General features: G+C 48.8%; 6 protein-coding genes across 6 annotated transcripts; 4 read left to right on the plus strand and 2 right to left on the minus strand.

Moving 5' to 3' along the window:
• Positions 1–441: 441 nt before the first annotated feature.
• On the plus strand, positions 442–2,596 carry SNOG_02961 (hypothetical protein; the record flags this gene model as incomplete). The annotated part of the gene is made up of 2 exons (XM_001793501.1): positions 442–568; positions 627–2,596. 2 exons carry the CDS (start codon positions 442–444, stop codon positions 2,594–2,596), a joined length of 2,097 nt encoding a protein of 698 aa, XP_001793553.1.
• A 1,376-nt stretch (positions 2,597–3,972) lies between these two features.
• Positions 3,973–5,574, plus strand: SNOG_02962 (hypothetical protein; the record flags this gene model as incomplete). Its single annotated transcript, XM_001793502.1, has 2 exons — positions 3,973–5,408; positions 5,457–5,574. The coding sequence occupies 2 exons, from the start codon at positions 3,973–3,975 to the stop codon at positions 5,572–5,574; spliced, it is 1,554 nt and encodes a 517-aa protein (XP_001793554.1).
• A 477-nt stretch (positions 5,575–6,051) lies between these two features.
• On the minus strand, positions 6,052–8,140 carry SNOG_02963 (hypothetical protein; the record flags this gene model as incomplete). The annotated part of the gene is made up of 4 exons (XM_001793503.1): positions 6,052–6,630; positions 7,054–7,320; positions 7,378–7,967; positions 8,035–8,140. 4 exons carry the CDS (start codon positions 8,138–8,140, stop codon positions 6,052–6,054), a joined length of 1,542 nt encoding a protein of 513 aa, XP_001793555.1.
• An 892-nt stretch (positions 8,141–9,032) lies between these two features.
• On the plus strand, positions 9,033–10,964 carry SNOG_02964 (hypothetical protein; the record flags this gene model as incomplete). Its single annotated transcript, XM_001793504.1, has 1 exon — positions 9,033–10,964. One exon carries the CDS (start codon positions 9,033–9,035, stop codon positions 10,962–10,964), a length of 1,932 nt encoding a protein of 643 aa, XP_001793556.1.
• A 1,410-nt stretch (positions 10,965–12,374) lies between these two features.
• SNOG_02965 (hypothetical protein) lies at positions 12,375–13,046 on the plus strand (the record flags this gene model as incomplete). Its single annotated transcript, XM_001793505.1, has 4 exons — positions 12,375–12,487; positions 12,568–12,763; positions 12,862–12,893; positions 13,004–13,046. 4 exons carry the CDS (start codon positions 12,375–12,377, stop codon positions 13,044–13,046), a joined length of 384 nt encoding a protein of 127 aa, XP_001793557.1.
• Positions 13,047–13,397: 351 nt separating this feature from the next.
• SNOG_02966 (hypothetical protein) lies at positions 13,398–14,059 on the minus strand (the record flags this gene model as incomplete). The annotated part of the gene is made up of 2 exons (XM_001793506.1): positions 13,398–13,848; positions 13,899–14,059. The coding sequence occupies 2 exons, from the start codon at positions 14,057–14,059 to the stop codon at positions 13,398–13,400; spliced, it is 612 nt and encodes a 203-aa protein (XP_001793558.1).
• Between the last annotated feature and the right edge of the window lie 1,372 nt (positions 14,060–15,431).

Below are 15,431 nucleotides of genomic sequence, written 5' to 3' on the forward strand. Positions count from 1 at the left end.
ACAGGTTGGCTGCATGGTCATCCGAAAGATCATAGCACCCCAGCCGAGGCCAGATAATTTCATGCGACAACCCCGAATTTATAGCTGGATATGCACCTCTTACAAGCTTATTAGCGCCATGCGGCTCTGTGAAAGCAACAGTTCGAGGTTGCGGAGATGGCCCACCGTATCTTCTATTACGTGCAGAATTCGTACAGCGCATTCGAAGTATCCTTGAACTGCAGTGCAGGGCGCGGACATGTCAGGGTCTGCGACTGGCTGTAAGGCTGCTGGAAGTTGCATGCCCTTTGCGGAGAGGCGCTGATAAGGCCTTGGACTAGACCAGATTCAGGCTCATTATGGATCAACTCAGCGCTGCTCTAAACGCGTGCGGCATGAAGATTGGTGGCACCTGCACAGACGCAGCCACGTTCCTCAAACTTATTAACCCGCCAACGCGCGATGGACGCGTTGCATCCCATGACCTCCATGACCTTCGAACATGCTCATTGGTTCCAGATGTCGCAGGCGCCACCATCGGCTTGCGTTTGGAATGATCACCATGAAACGATTGATGAGGGCTTTCCTGGTAAGTTTGATGTTGCTGTGTGCATTAAAATGTGTTTGACCTACTGACTCCACCCCAGCCTCGGCACCATGGCTCCCACAGGATCACTTGCACGATGAGCTCTTGGACATCGCCATTTACGCAAAACCGCAATTACATTCTAACTTTGACATTACAACGCCAGTGTTAATCGGGAACCACACTGCAGAGTCTGTAGTTGAAGCAAAGCGTCTGGGTCTTCAGCATGGGACTAGCGATATGGACGGTCAGGACGTACAATCGGACATTAACCGCCCAGGTCCACCAGTCCCACCGCCTCCTCCCTCGGATTCAAGCTCCTCAAACATCGATACCACAGGTAGCGAAGCATCTGGACAAGTCAGCATCGACAGATCTCACAGGAATAAATTACACGTGGAACACAAACATGAGAGTTTACGAGACGCTCGGGATGACTTGGTCGGACATCGTTTCAGACTAGGAGCCAAACGAGACGAGCTGAGGGTGGCCCGTGAAGATGCTGGCATTCGAGCAGGTGCCGCCTTCAGCAGCGTGCAAAATTTCCTACGCCAGAAGGATATCCATCTACCTGATCACATAGCACAGGAGTTCTCAGATGCCGGTGCTCTTCGAGATAAGCTTGGACAAATGGACGCAGAATATGATGAGAAAGAGCAGGATTACAATTTCTTAGAGTGGAACTATACGAAGACAGAAAGAGCCTTTGTAGAGGACTTTGCAAACACGCTTCATACCTGGGACCAAACAGAGACTGCAGGCGTCTATGAAATTCGCCAGGAACGCGATCGTGAGCTTCAGGACTTGACTCGGCATTCTTTTACACATGCGCTTCCAGATCTTATTGACGATGCAGTAGAGATGGATGGATCTGAGAATTCTGATGAGGGAATAACGTTACACGGACTTTCGCGCAGTCGCAATACGAGAGAACCCATGATTATGGAAAGACGGGTTGCAGGATTGCGAAAGGCACATGATCCTTTTGGGTATGTAACAACGGCGGAGGATATCAGCACAATTTCTAAAGCCGGAGGTGACGACTCAGCTGGCCAGATATATCACCGTGTTGAGTCCTGGATGATGGAGACCCTATTGGGGTCTTTTTATCATCAATCACGGCTGCGAGCGGAGCTCGATGACAACGACATGGACGATGTGACATGGTGGAAGCTTTCTATGCGGCACTGGACTACGGAAAGGCCCTCTACATTTGTCTTACATCCGGGAGAATCGACTGTATCAAACGAAGACGCAATGCTGACGGAGTCTCGACTAGCAACGGAATCAACCATGAATCCTGGCGCTTCTATATATCGTAAAAGTGTGGTGAGATCGCACGACATGAACATGTTTCCTGGGCTTCACTCCAATGATGAGACAGAAGACAATGCTCCTATCACTATTGAGCCGATTGATATCGGAGGCTGTGCCATTGAGGTTGATACTCCACAAATTACCGTACAAGATGTTGAACAGGGTCAGAACTGTCCAGTGATGGAATCTGAAGATGGTCCCGCTTTCAAAAAGCCTTTGGAAACTCCCGGAAATGATAAATTTGGCGAGAGACCTACACCGCAGCATCTGCGTGAGGCCATCGTACTCAGTCCCAACAACGAGACACCCACGGTCCCACATCCAGTATCGTCCTCCAAAGAGTTTACGAAAGTCAACCAGGAACTACAGAGCTTGTCTGTTCCGCCAAGTTTTGTGTCGCCTGGTTCAAATGGTACAAGGAAACGTCCACATTCGCCAATGAGTAACCCAGAGCGAAGTGATTCATTCGATGATTCAGGGCGTACAAGACTTGTTGTCGCTACGAGCAAACCCCTCAGTCCTCCTAATACTCGGTCTCCATCGCCAGAAATATGGATCAAATGTCCATTCTCACCTTTTTTGTGCGATGCTATTACACCATACTGGATTCGGATCTTTCATCTTCCACGAGTGCCAATTTGTTCTTGTACGGAGTGCGACCAGAGCCGTAAATCAGCTCCTGTTACAGCCGGTGCTCTGGACCCGCTCTATTGAACACACCTCCTTCGCGGAAGTCTTTGCTTGATTAATTGGTTTTATATCCTCATTGAGGTACATCTGTCTTATTTGCTGTATGTTGACAAATATGTGACGTGACTGAGTCTGTTCTATATCATCTGCAATGATGAAAGCCAGGATACGTCATCCAAATTTAATGTCACGCTACTTTGTAGACGCGGGGTCAAAGTTTCTTGTACTACAAATGGCCATAGTTACTACACGTATGGGCGCATGAGTTACGTAAAGTCTCAGACATTTGACAGACCGGCGGGGCCTCGGGCACACTCTAACAGTAACACGAAGAGCCACTTGGGCGTTTTTGGACCTTTCTCAGAGCGTATAGTATAAAATTTGAGTAACCACAGCTAATTGCTAATGATCGGTCTATCAGTCTGGCATGTACCGAGAAGAGCGGGTATAATTGTGGGTTCCGCCCATGTCCTTCGGCTTTCTCCCAATGAAGCTAGTAACTTAGAGCCCCTCTAGCTAAGGGCAATTTACCTGTACTGACCCAAGACAAAGGTGAAATTTTCTTGCTTCTCAATGTCTGCACTACAATTTCCCTCTCCTAGGTGTCATGGTATATTCACGCTATATTTATACGCTGTGTAAAAGGCATCTTGATTTCCCCACAGTCTAGTGGGTGGTACGATGAATCGTAGGATTGTTCAATCCGCGCTGAACATGCGCGACTATCCTTACCTACTATCGTCTCCAAACCTGTCTGAAGTAAGGACCGTTTTTGCATCAGGCGGTTTGTCTTCACCACTGAAGCTGATGATACATTTGCAACAAACCAAAGGCTATGTAAATATACCTCGATGTTTCTTCTATTATGATCAAAGCGGTCCAATTGGTATTTTCATAGTATTGTTTGCCAATGATTATACCTTTTTTGGCGATCATGTTCAAAGCACCACTCCTACTCAATGAGCCTTGACTGCGGTTAAATCTTTGCACCGTAGAATGGTCTCCCCTCAAATCTCAAGCAATGTTATGCCTTTGCGGGGAACAAGTTGGCACATATGCAGCCTGCTCGACTTTGACACGTCACGCTGCGGTTCATTGGTTCAAATCTACTCTGGGTAGCCATTCAACCAACAAGATTGGAGGTAATAACCGGTGAACGAGGCTCGCTTAACGCTCGCTGATCGCAGCCCTAAATATAATCCTACATGATTTCAGCTTATCATAAGTTGCCATGCAATCTGTCCCGTCCGTTTCCCGAGTTTTGCCTTGTGCCTTTCTTCCCCCTACACTTATACTATCTGTTGAGGAATAATAGATCTCAAATCACCTTGTACCACGATTTAGGCGGAGCTTAGCTCCAGTGGCGGAAGGCTTCTGATACACTAACGGCTGCGCAAATCATGGCGGAAGTACTAGGTCCATTAGGCATGTGTCTAGCGGGTCTTGGTTTCATCCTAGGCACCGTACCTGCCGCGGCGAAGGTTACCCATTCTTACAGAGAGCAAAAGAAGCAGATTGTCGGCATGGACAATCGCCTCGGCCTGTGCCAGTCCAAATTTAGTACTTGGGAGACGTACTGGCAGTCTTCGGGCCTTCAAGAGAATCAAGCACTCATCCAATCAAGTATAAGAGATATTGTAGGCCTCTATGAAGAAATCAACAATCAAATCATCAAATATACCCGCAGTACGGCAGAGACTACTGCTTGGCGCAAAATGAAAGAAAGAATACGGGATGCTTCATTTCGCAAACCACGACTTCACAGTCTCACTTCTTCTGAGTTTTGTCAGACAGTCAGATACGCCTTGTGGAAGAAGGAAATTCTGGAAGGATGGATGACCAGACTCGAAAAAGCAATAGACGTTATCGCGCAACTCTTCGAGAGAGATTTCCATGATCGCACTGCACAACACTTCGACGGCGGCCCAACCCCAAAACAGGTTGCAGTGCTGGAACAACTCGAGGAGTTCTCAGGTGCGTTGATGTCGGTAGCGACGGAGATCTACAAAGAATGTACAAATGAGCCCAATACGTGTGCATGGGCTTTAGCGATGCCGACGCCTGCAGAGGGGAAAACCATTTTGGACTGGGAAGTCATCACGCCTATCATCATACAAATGCGCTTCTCGACTTTGCAACAAGAAGATACGGGTCACTTCTGTCTTCATGTTTGCTTTCAACAAGACGATCCAGACACCCACGATACAAGTTCCGCAGTTGCAGAATTGATACGCTGCCAGATTTCAGGACCGGATGAAGATATCGTGTCCATGAAAAAGATTGAATGTCATGCGCAGGATACAGGAGTCAAAACGACTGTACCTATTGGAATCTTACTCAGGCAAAAGCCGCACCTTTTCTATGATCCAGCATGGCTTGTAGACCGCGCTGAATTGATCTATGGAATCTGCGAATGGGCTTTGCGATTGTGGAATACACCATGGTTCGAGCAGCTCTGTTGTTCTGGAATCGTGATGGAAATAGGTCTGGGCTCTGTTGATTGTTCGAACCAAACATTTCGAGTTAAACGGCACAAAAATTGCTATGTTAGAGATCATCGTTCAAGACTCAGGAACCTGGGTCTTGTTTGGGCTCAACTGGTACTGGGCTACCCTGTTCGCTTCGCTGGTGGACCAAATCTATCGAAATTTGAGAAGTTCGTCGACGGGACTTGGGTCACAATGTATCGGTCTGAGATCAACAACAACGTTCTGAAGACCGGATCGCTTGCCTTCCAAGAAGCAATCGACTTCTGCCTCCGACCAGACTCTCTCTCTTGGAGTGAGCAGTTCAAGCACGGCCATCTCTACCGATACATGGAGCAAATATTCAAACCGTTAGTCGATTCTGTTTTGCCCTGTTCATATTCTGACCTTTTCTGTAGCATTCAAATGTGGTATCGGATTGAATCAAGGGAAAGAAACGAGCACCCTCACGGTTCATCCTCAAAGAGCAGATGGCCGCAAGAGGCAATATATACAGTCTACAGCGCAGGAAACTGACATTTTTGCATTGGAACTATCTCTCATTTGTAGGTAGGTAGGGATGAAGGTTATGGTTATGCCGCAATCCGTGGTGGTGGAGAAGGTTTCAATGGGATGTATCAATAGTGATCCGCATTGTTGAGGCCGTACGACCTGTTATTTAGCAGCCATATATGACGTGGTGTCAGAGCCGATCCCCCACTAGAAAAGAGCATTGTATCGAGAAAGTCCTTCTGCTTTGACCAAGAGCGCGATCATGACGCCAAAAAACCTTCCCCGTTCTTCAGTGTCTCCTTTATGTGGTCGACATCATCTAAGTTTTCGCTACGATGGCATGGATGTTCGCCTGCTTACTGCGGATAAACGCTGCTAGTGGTGCGAGTTGCAAACACAAGCATTGTACTGATTCGATTAATTCTTCCTGGATAATTGATGCTGCATCCATTCTGTATCCAGTCAGCGCCAGCTAGTCGGATTTCTAAGCTGAAGAGTGACCTACTGTGTCCAATAGTCTGTGGTGACAATGTCCTCGAGGCCGTCCAAATTGGACAGGATATCTTCGAGATAAGACGCGATAAGCCCTGCGAGGTATGGGCGGTCACTCTCCACAGTGGAAAGAATAGTGTCTATGATTTTCTTCTCACCAGAGTCGAAAATCTCTAAAGTTCTATCCACGAGACCCAGAATGCTGTGATTCCAATGTTGCAATCTTGTTGACGCATCATGTAGCTGTGTAATCAAATCCTGGCGGTCTCGAGCCCAACCTCCTTTCTTGTCTAGGGCAAAGGAAAACTTCCGCATGATCTGAGCGTGGAGAGAGGCCATAGGTATGCTATCGTCTACATCAGTAGCTTCCTGGCTATTGTTTCCCGGGTAAACTTTAATCAGGTCGGCAGTACTTGGATCGACGCCCTTCTCCAAGCTTTCAGCTTCATCCTCATCACTTTCAGCTTCATCCTCATCACTTTCAGCTTCATCCTCGTCACTGCTTTCATCGTCTTCAGCTTCATCCTCATCACTTTCATCTTCTTGGGTCTTGTAAACACTATCCTTGTTCCACTTGGGATGATAGGCCTGTGTATTATGCTCTGGGTGATAGCCGCGCTTGTTCCATTTTGGGTGGAAACCATGTTCATTCTTCACTAGATGATATCCGTAAGGATTGCCTCGCGGATGGTAGTTGTACGGCATCGCTTGTGGATGATACCCGCGCGTATTGTCCGTGGAATGGTATCCATGAGGATTCAGTTTTGGATGAAAGCAAAACGGCGAGTTTTGATGATGGAAGCCAAACTTGTTCCATCCGGGATGATAACCGTAAACGTTGTGCTTTGGGTGGTAGCCTTGAACATTGTATATTGGATGGAACATGTATGGATTGCTCTCAGGATGATAACCGTGGGGGTTGTTTTCAGGATGGTAACCATTCCGATTGTTTTTCGGGTGGAACATATGCGGATTGCAATCGACGTCGTAACCATATGGATTCGCCTCCACATGATATATGTGAGGATCGACATACTTCGCAGCACTCTGAGCAGTCTTTCTTAAAGCCTTCATTTTGCCTTTCCCGGTATGCTGAACAGCTAGCTCTTCTTCTTCTTCGTCCTCTTCGGTCAAGACTTCGAGTTCGGGCTCTCCGGCGGCGGCCGTGACTGCTGCCGCTTGCCTTGACTCTCTATCGTCTTCCTCCTTCCAATTTCCGATTAACGTCGGAATGTGACTTTGTGGAACATATCCTATGTCCTTCACTTTGACGTTATACTGTATGGGGTGATGTATACCATAGTAGATTCTTGAAGATATAGTCAGAGCACCTACACCATCGGCCATCACGACAGCGATTGATGCTTTTGTGATGCCTGATTCACCCTTCACCAATTGAGGGTCCGACCCCCAGGAGTAAGCAACTCCGTGTTCGGCAGCTCTCACACCATGCTTTGTCGTTGCACGCCCTGAATATGTAAAAATGGGGCATGCGAAACAAAATTCTCGCCTCTGACGCACAACCACAAAGCGTCGTACGTTAGTGTAGACAATGTTGTCTTGGTACTTGACTCTATTCAGAGACGAAGACGTATTGTAGTCCAAAGGGTTTGGTAGTATTTTCGTGGTTTCGCCTGCCGTCTCATTCATGATGACAGCAAAAACTTTTCCCTCAAAGAAGAAATCCTTATCCCGGACATAGAAGGACCCATCAATCTTTTCGTAGTGCAGGCTTGGAGGGCCAATGTATGTACCATCGATTCGCGGACCTTCACCTCTTGGAAATTCACGACTGTTCCGCGAGTACTGTGGTTGGTAGGGACTCGTTGCAATTGAAGCTCCTGCTGTCGCCGCAGACACATGGCTGCTGGTCGCCGACGCGAAGCTTCCGATTGGAGACCAGCTCACATTCTGATTGCCTGGATCTACACGACTATGGCTGATGATGCGGTTTTAGATGTGAGAACATGAGACTTGACTGAACATACATACGGTGGTGCGACGGAATATCCTTTGTGTTCTGACGGTGTTTGTTGAGCTCCAAGCTGCGGCTGCCAACCGACGGGCATCCATTCTGCGAAGAGCCACTGCCCTTCATTTAGTCAGCAGAGAAAGCAACAGTCATTCGGAATATACTGACCAGTCGCCGAAGTGTAGACCTGACGTTTATAGCGGCCGTACCGGGCATCCCAAACGTAGTCCAAAGCCCTATTCGCTTGGGACATGATCAGGCATGCGCTACATGTCAAGCAATGTTGCAGCCCCAGATGCTGCCACGTACACAGCTATTTAAGCGCACGCTCAAATAGCCGGGCGTGCGGCTCTGCGGCCATTGTACCTATGGTAGCCAGCGCATACTATGCAAAAGATGCAGCTTCGTCTAAGAGCAATTGGCATGTGCTTGACGCACCATACGTGCCACGGGAAAGGGTGGTGGGGACGAGGAATCGTTGGCCCAGCCGGGCGGATGAGGGGTCGGCTAGCTAGCTGATCTCTGGCGACGCCCTAGCGTCACACTGTTAGTGACCCTAGCATTCAGCCATGCATTTGTCCAAGGTTCGGGATTGGTGGCTTGTGCATGTTCTCCCTGCGGGAGGTCTCCTTGTTTTTGTTCGCGTTGCTCTCTTCTCCATGTTCCTCCGCGTCCTCATGATCACTTGCAGATATGCCCAACACTCGGTGATGACCATCGACGTCTCATGTCCGACGTTCATCCAAATTCGACTTTCAACGACTTCACATCATCCTGTATTTATGAACACTTTTCTGTATAACTTTGAGCCTGATTTCGCTGATTCGGGAGCAGTGCCACAGCAGCATCAATTTACTCGACTTTTTCTTGACAAGCGCTTAAAGAATGAAAGATATGTGAACGTCCTTACTGAGCCGCTCGTTGTTATTGGGGATGAGGACAGATGGTCAAGCTTGCGAGTCGCTTTCCACGAGAAGACAATCCTGAGCCAAGCATGGATCATCGCGACTCCTCCACAATGAATTCACCGCCTCCACCATCAGATGATGGGCGACTGTTGTCAAGCAACGAGCCGTTCCCAGTTCACCCATTCGAAGGCTCGCTTGAGTGGGTGGAAGACATGCAGGAAGACTTACGAGATGCACGAGAAGATCTTGTTGGTTCCCGTTTTAGGCTCCGGACTAAACGTCAAGAGCTACGCGCAACAGGAGAGAAAGCATTTGTAGCAATGGGTCGAGCTTTTGATCTGATGCGACGACGTTTTTTGATTGAACAGCTCAACGTGCCTGAAGACATAATATCCGCGTGGTTGCAAGTTGACAAGATAAGGAACGCCCTTGGAGAGCAAGACGTTGAATATGAGCAGGCAGAGAATGATTACAACATGGAGGAATGGCAGTATACAGAGATGGAGGGCCGGTTCGTCCAAAGCGTCCAGAGATGTAGAACGACGCACGTCAATTCTCACGATCCGCCTTCTATACCAGCTAGTCTGTCCGAAAGACCCACGCAAATCCCGTTCTTCCAACCCCCAGACTCTATTATCAAGGACAGCCTCGCTATTGAGCTAGACCGAGCACATCCTTTTCCTGGCGTCCCGATGACTGTCATGAGCCTCCAAGGTGAGCAAGAAATACAGACTAGCGTGGAATCTCATTCCGCCCCAATAACAGACACTACTTCCATCTTTAGCTATCTGGGCGCTAATCTTGCGGACGATTTCTCTGAGACGGATAGCCAAGACAGAGAAGATGGACATTGCCGCGTTGCTGATGCCGACCTGCTCCGCATTTATGATCACAGCGATGCATACCTTGATCGTTGGTCAAATTCTCGCCAGTATATTGATCGGTGGATGTTAGACGTCTTAACCACTTCATCCTTGCAAAAGCAATGGCTAGAATGTTTTGTGCCCAAAGGAAATCTTAGTGATGGAGAATGGCTGACGCTCGTAACCAAACACTGGGAGTCAACCAGTTCTAATACCTCGGTCTTTCACACTGGTGACACCACTGTGTCTGATGAAAGTGTCAAGAAAGAGATGTCTTCAGGCGACGTCCAACGTCCCTTTGAATCTTCTACATACTGTAGCTCAGATACATGGCAACCGTCTGGCAGTCCTGTATTTCCAGATGGCCGTGTGGCAGATCACCAAGCTTCGTTCAACAACCCAGTCAAGATCAGGGCGCGCGACCTTATTGATGATCCGCGGCATGTTACGTTTAGCATAGTCCCATCAAGATCATATTCAGATCCAGTGAGAGTTATCTCCGCAGATCCCATCACTTCGAACTCAGAACAGCTGTTAAGCGCGGCGTCAACCACGACACAGACCGAAGGTGCGTATGCACGCTCTCTATCGAAAGAAACGTCAGCCGCCGGTTCATATATGTCCTCCACTTCTAGAGGAAACTCATCCGTTTCTACGATCGAAGCAGAACCCTCGTTTCGATTCTCGGCTGAAAGACATGTGTTGCACCCCGGGGGTGACATTCCAAATGAGAGAGTAACGATTCCTTCGTACATCGAGATTAAAACAAAGGCGGCCTCCCACGGCGAACAGAGCTCGAAAGATGAGCTGCAACATATGAAGACATCTAAATCAAATCGATCACTACACACCGACTCGGAGTCCAATGGACAAGCTTTGATGCAAAGCAACGCTCAAGAGCAAACAGCATCAGAACATGGGGCCAGCATGGAAGAAGCGGACACTCTTTTGACTCGGCGGCCATGGTCACATACACGATACCCTTTTGCGCCATTTATTCGCGTGAAAAGCTCAGAGCCCTGGACTCTTCCCTTGCTACGATTGACCCCTATTCCAACGCTATCATTCGACGACCTCACAGTCGCAAACCACAGTAGTCGCTTGGAGAACGTTCCATTTGTTTCTATTTCCGATACTCCCTGGCGACTGCCGGGGCCTTATTCGTCTTGGGTTGCGTGAACGCATGTCGCAGTCCAGGGCTGATATACGTGACTTGTAGTCAGCTTGTATTGAGGCCAGCTTCATGCAGTAATGTACCTTCTTAGTGAGGAGTCTAGCTTACAGAGCTTCGAATTTCGTGTGAGGTCACCGCAAATGGTTTAACTTCATTTTATCTTTGTACTTCTCCCCAAGTCATGGGCATTTCTTTTGGTTCTCACTTCTATATCTTGTAAAATAGGGTTAGTTCATTTCCAGTGTATAGGTTGTTTCCATTTTCACCATTTCTGCGGAAGAAGCAAGCAGTTTGCGCGGCACAAATTGGACCCTGGCCCAGGGTCTACATTTTTTGTGGGCAAGATTACACTTGTTCTCTAAGCTTGCTGTGCTTGCAGCCTTCTGTTGATTTGAACATGGACGTTACGAGCTCTCTTCACAATACAAGTCTATACAACAATGATCGCACAGCCTCGGCCGGGTAATCTGCAAGGAGAACCTTACGGCGGACCGAACCCCGAGCGGGAAAGATTCTCGGGACACCAAAACTATGTCAGCATTGTGATTGGTTCGGAACACGCCAAATGCGGTATCACATTCATCTGAAGCGACACACCGCAAGAACGCGTACTATATGCCAATCAGACCACCCACGTTTTGCCTCTACGCAACACATGCGATTTCAGGTAGAAACGAGGCGACAGGTGTAGGCAAATGGTGTCATGGGGCCGAGCTTCGTTACAGCTAGAAGAGCCTCATTGTACTTGCAAGGGCGTTGATGGCAGAGAGCAACGGGTGCCTCGGGATAATTAGCTTGTGATCCTTGCTTATTGCAGGCTTCTGTTTGACGAAGCAAAGTGATCGAGGTCTCGCTGATGAAATAACGCCCTGAAGGTATGCACAGTGTTTCTAGACTCCATATGCGACGGTATTGCTCTGTGTAGCTTCAGGCTATTGCTTGGGTTGCCACCACGTGCACCCCGGGCGCTTTGCGTCAAAGTTGACAGCATACAGTGCTAAATCATACGCAATAGCTTGATGCAGCTCTGCCCACATGCGCAATTACACGCAGGCGCAATGTTGGTTGCATTGCTCGCACCCTCTACGCTAGCAAGATAAGCTGCTGAACGATGATAGGCAGACCTAAAATTGTCCCACGAATGGCAAATGCCGTGCGATCTGTATCACGTTCGCGAACGGACAGCGACATGGCTGTTTTGTACTGACCGCGTCTGCCAGCTGAACATCAGAAAATCGATTCCTGCACAGGGTGACCAGTCAAATGCGAGCGTGGGATCAAGAAACCTGGTTCTTGAGCATCCTGGTCGGGTTAAGGTCAGCTTCTGGCTCGTAAGAGGCGGAGAAAGGCGCCAGGTTTTGATTTGATTCAAACAAAGGCACACGTCCGGCACGGGATGTCATTAATCGGCAACCATGTCTTCTGTTCCCTTTTGCTGCGCCTTCTCGGCCGCGCACCAAATGGGACCGTGCCCATGCGTTACACGTTGCACACAAAAGGGTCGTTGCCGCGACATTGTACCAGTCTGGTATGTGGGAGCTGTAGACCGGTGGATAGATGCTTATACTATACGCATTTTGGATTGATGAACCCACTTTTTGGCCTTAGGCGCCCGCGTCTTCGTAGGGCAGACACCGGGAAGAAGTCTGCCCCACTTCCCTCCCATGCGTGCCGCACACTGGCTTCCGGCGCATCATCCCTGACGCCGTTGTGGACCCACATAGTGTGGGGGTTCAGGCTGAAGTTTGAAGTGGTCCGGAAGAAGGCAAGGTTGCCTGAGACTGTGGTATCTGCTGACAGCACGGTGCGTCAATACAGGAAAATGATCAGCCATGCTTCAAGGCATTCCCGAGGTTTTGAAATCGGTACCCGGCAAACGCATATCTAGACTAGATAGACTAGCAAACTACGTGGAGTGAGCGCCATGCCACAAGGTATGTACAGGGTCTGCTCAACTGGCGATCAAAGGCAAGGCTATTCAGCTATGCATTCCATGGAACTTTATTCCAAACTTTGCACGTTTGTCTATTGAACCGTACTAAAGAGGTGTCGGCCCAGACAGGGTGATCGCCCGTATGGAACCTTGAATGACACCTGTAAGATGCTGTTCAACAAACCTGTGAATCGAAATCAGTACGCTACAGCCTGAAACTAGGCTGATAAGGCGTGGCTAATTAGCGCAATCGTGCCCTTCCTTCGGGATCCGTAGTTTGCACTTAGTCGAGCCGACTCCGTGGCCCGGTGTGGTGCCCGGTCCGGAACTGAACCCCACGTCGAGCCGAAGCTGGCTTCAATCTATTAAGCGCAGCCAATCCTGTTGATCGTGTATGATGAAATGTAGACAGCATTATAATCGTTATATTCATATCGGAACGTAGTATTTGAGGGACAATAGCGGCACAAAGAAAGAAGAAAAAACGTATTCAGATAGGAAAGGCCTAGTAGCGATATTGCGGAACATTTGCGTATCCAGTCTGGGTATAGCTCACACCTGTGGCCGCTGCTGGAGTGTAGGTCGAAAACACTGTGCCAGACTCATCGTCCTCCTCTTCTGAGAAGTCTTCGTCATCGTCATCGTCAAAGCCATTGCGTTGCTCATCTCTGTAGTGCTTCATCAAGCGAGACCTGTACCTTGGCGCAACTATCCCAATTTCGCGGACTTTGACGTTCCATTCAATTGAGTAGTGCTTACCAAAGCGTAAGCGTGACGCAGGGAGCATTGTCTCGGTTTCGTCATCCGGTGTGACTTCGATTGGCTCCTTTGTCATCCCTCGCTCCAACTCACCCTGGTATGTAGTGGCCTGGGACCCAGTCATATACACAGGGGCATGCTCGGATGCCGTGCAGCCACGTTTCAAAGTGCCTTGTCCGTTGTAAGTGAAGATGGCACTGCTTGAGTGAGCCCATTTGTGCCTTGACGAGGTGAATTATGGACTGACCACGCATAGACGAAGTGCTTCTCGCGATTGACTTCCATGATTACAAATCGGCGAATCTGTGAAAAGACTTGCTGGTTGAACAGACCAACTGTGATCGCCGTGTTTTCAGTTCCATTGCGCGCTAGGTTGGCGGTGGCTCCTGCTGTCTCAGACCAAAGCATTGCAAACACTCGTCCTTTGACGAAGAAACTATGCGCTTCTGCCGCGGTTCTTACCCTGTACCCTGAATGCTTACTTAGAATGCCTGATGACGGATGTAAAGATTTGAAGAATTCTTACTCGGATCAAGGTCATACCATCCACGATGAGGCGTACCTCTAAATCTTACCTCATGTTCGAAGCTTGGAGGCACTATGGGTTTCAACACAGGTATGTATGCCCGAAGTCAACTCACGGACCTGGAGGGGCCATTCTGGGTTCATTGGAAGCTGAGTCATTTCGTTGGCGCGACATTGTTCTAAACCAGTGTCAGCATTGACTGAATGAATATTGTTGATGTGATTGCGTACTCGTTTTGAGTTCCCGGAAGCGCGTGGTTTCCATTGTGGCTAGCCACTGGCTGAGTGCCTGAGCTTTGCGCTGATTCTGCCCATCGAGTGACATACTGGCCTACAAAGGTATAATTTATGTCAGATATCTGACATGTACTGTACAACTAAACTCGAGGAGATGAGCTCACCATCTGCTCCAATGGTCATGAGATAGTATTTCCCATGCTCCCGGCTCCAGATCCAGTGATTGAGCGTAGTGTTGGTGGCATACATAGTCGCAGAAGCTCCCGAGGTCCATATTTATGCAGTCCGAGTGCTGCCATTTATGTTTGGGCTCGATGCGGCTCTGCGATGAGATCATTTCGCGAGGAATGTCCAGAACGGGGGTTGTAGAAGCGCAGAGCGTCGTTGCTGCGGTCTTGCAGCATGCAACGCATCTTGCATACAATTCGATTCGCTACGCATATGCATCTGCAAAGGTGTTGATCGGGACGTGGGGCTTTCGTCACTGATTGGGTGACTTAAAATCACCACTGGAGAGCTGACATGCAGGAAGGCGCACGCCCCCACCCTAGGCGCCTGCCTGCTGGGTCGTCCCGGGAGACAGAATCGTAGACCAAGGGAGGGTCACGAATGTGCGCATACCGTCATACTTACCCCTGTGTCGCCCATGAATACGCTTATCTTTAGCACAGCAACTGCTTCGCCCGATAATTCGTTGGATCATTTCACATTCGAGAATTTACAGTTGAAAACAGGCGCTGATACAGTCATTTCGACAGCGTAGATGGCAAAGTTTTGTTGAACTCTGAGCCTCTCGGATCTCAACACGTCATTCCTCCAGATAGAGTTTCGCCTCGTTTACTCATCACTTACGCACTTTTCGATGTTCACGTTGTCTCTCACTCCAAACCTGACCTTCGACCCAAGCATTCTCTCAAATGAGCACACACTATTTGTCACCAGCATCACACTAAACCCATGGACGAATCGAGCCTCTGGACTGAATACAGCATAGCGAGTCTACACCGTTCCGGGCCGA

The sequence above is a fragment of the Parastagonospora nodorum genome (genome assembly GCF_000146915.1).
Source record: "Parastagonospora nodorum SN15 chromosome Unknown scaffold_4, whole genome shotgun sequence".
Taxonomy (NCBI): domain Eukaryota; kingdom Fungi; phylum Ascomycota; class Dothideomycetes; order Pleosporales; family Phaeosphaeriaceae; genus Parastagonospora; species Parastagonospora nodorum.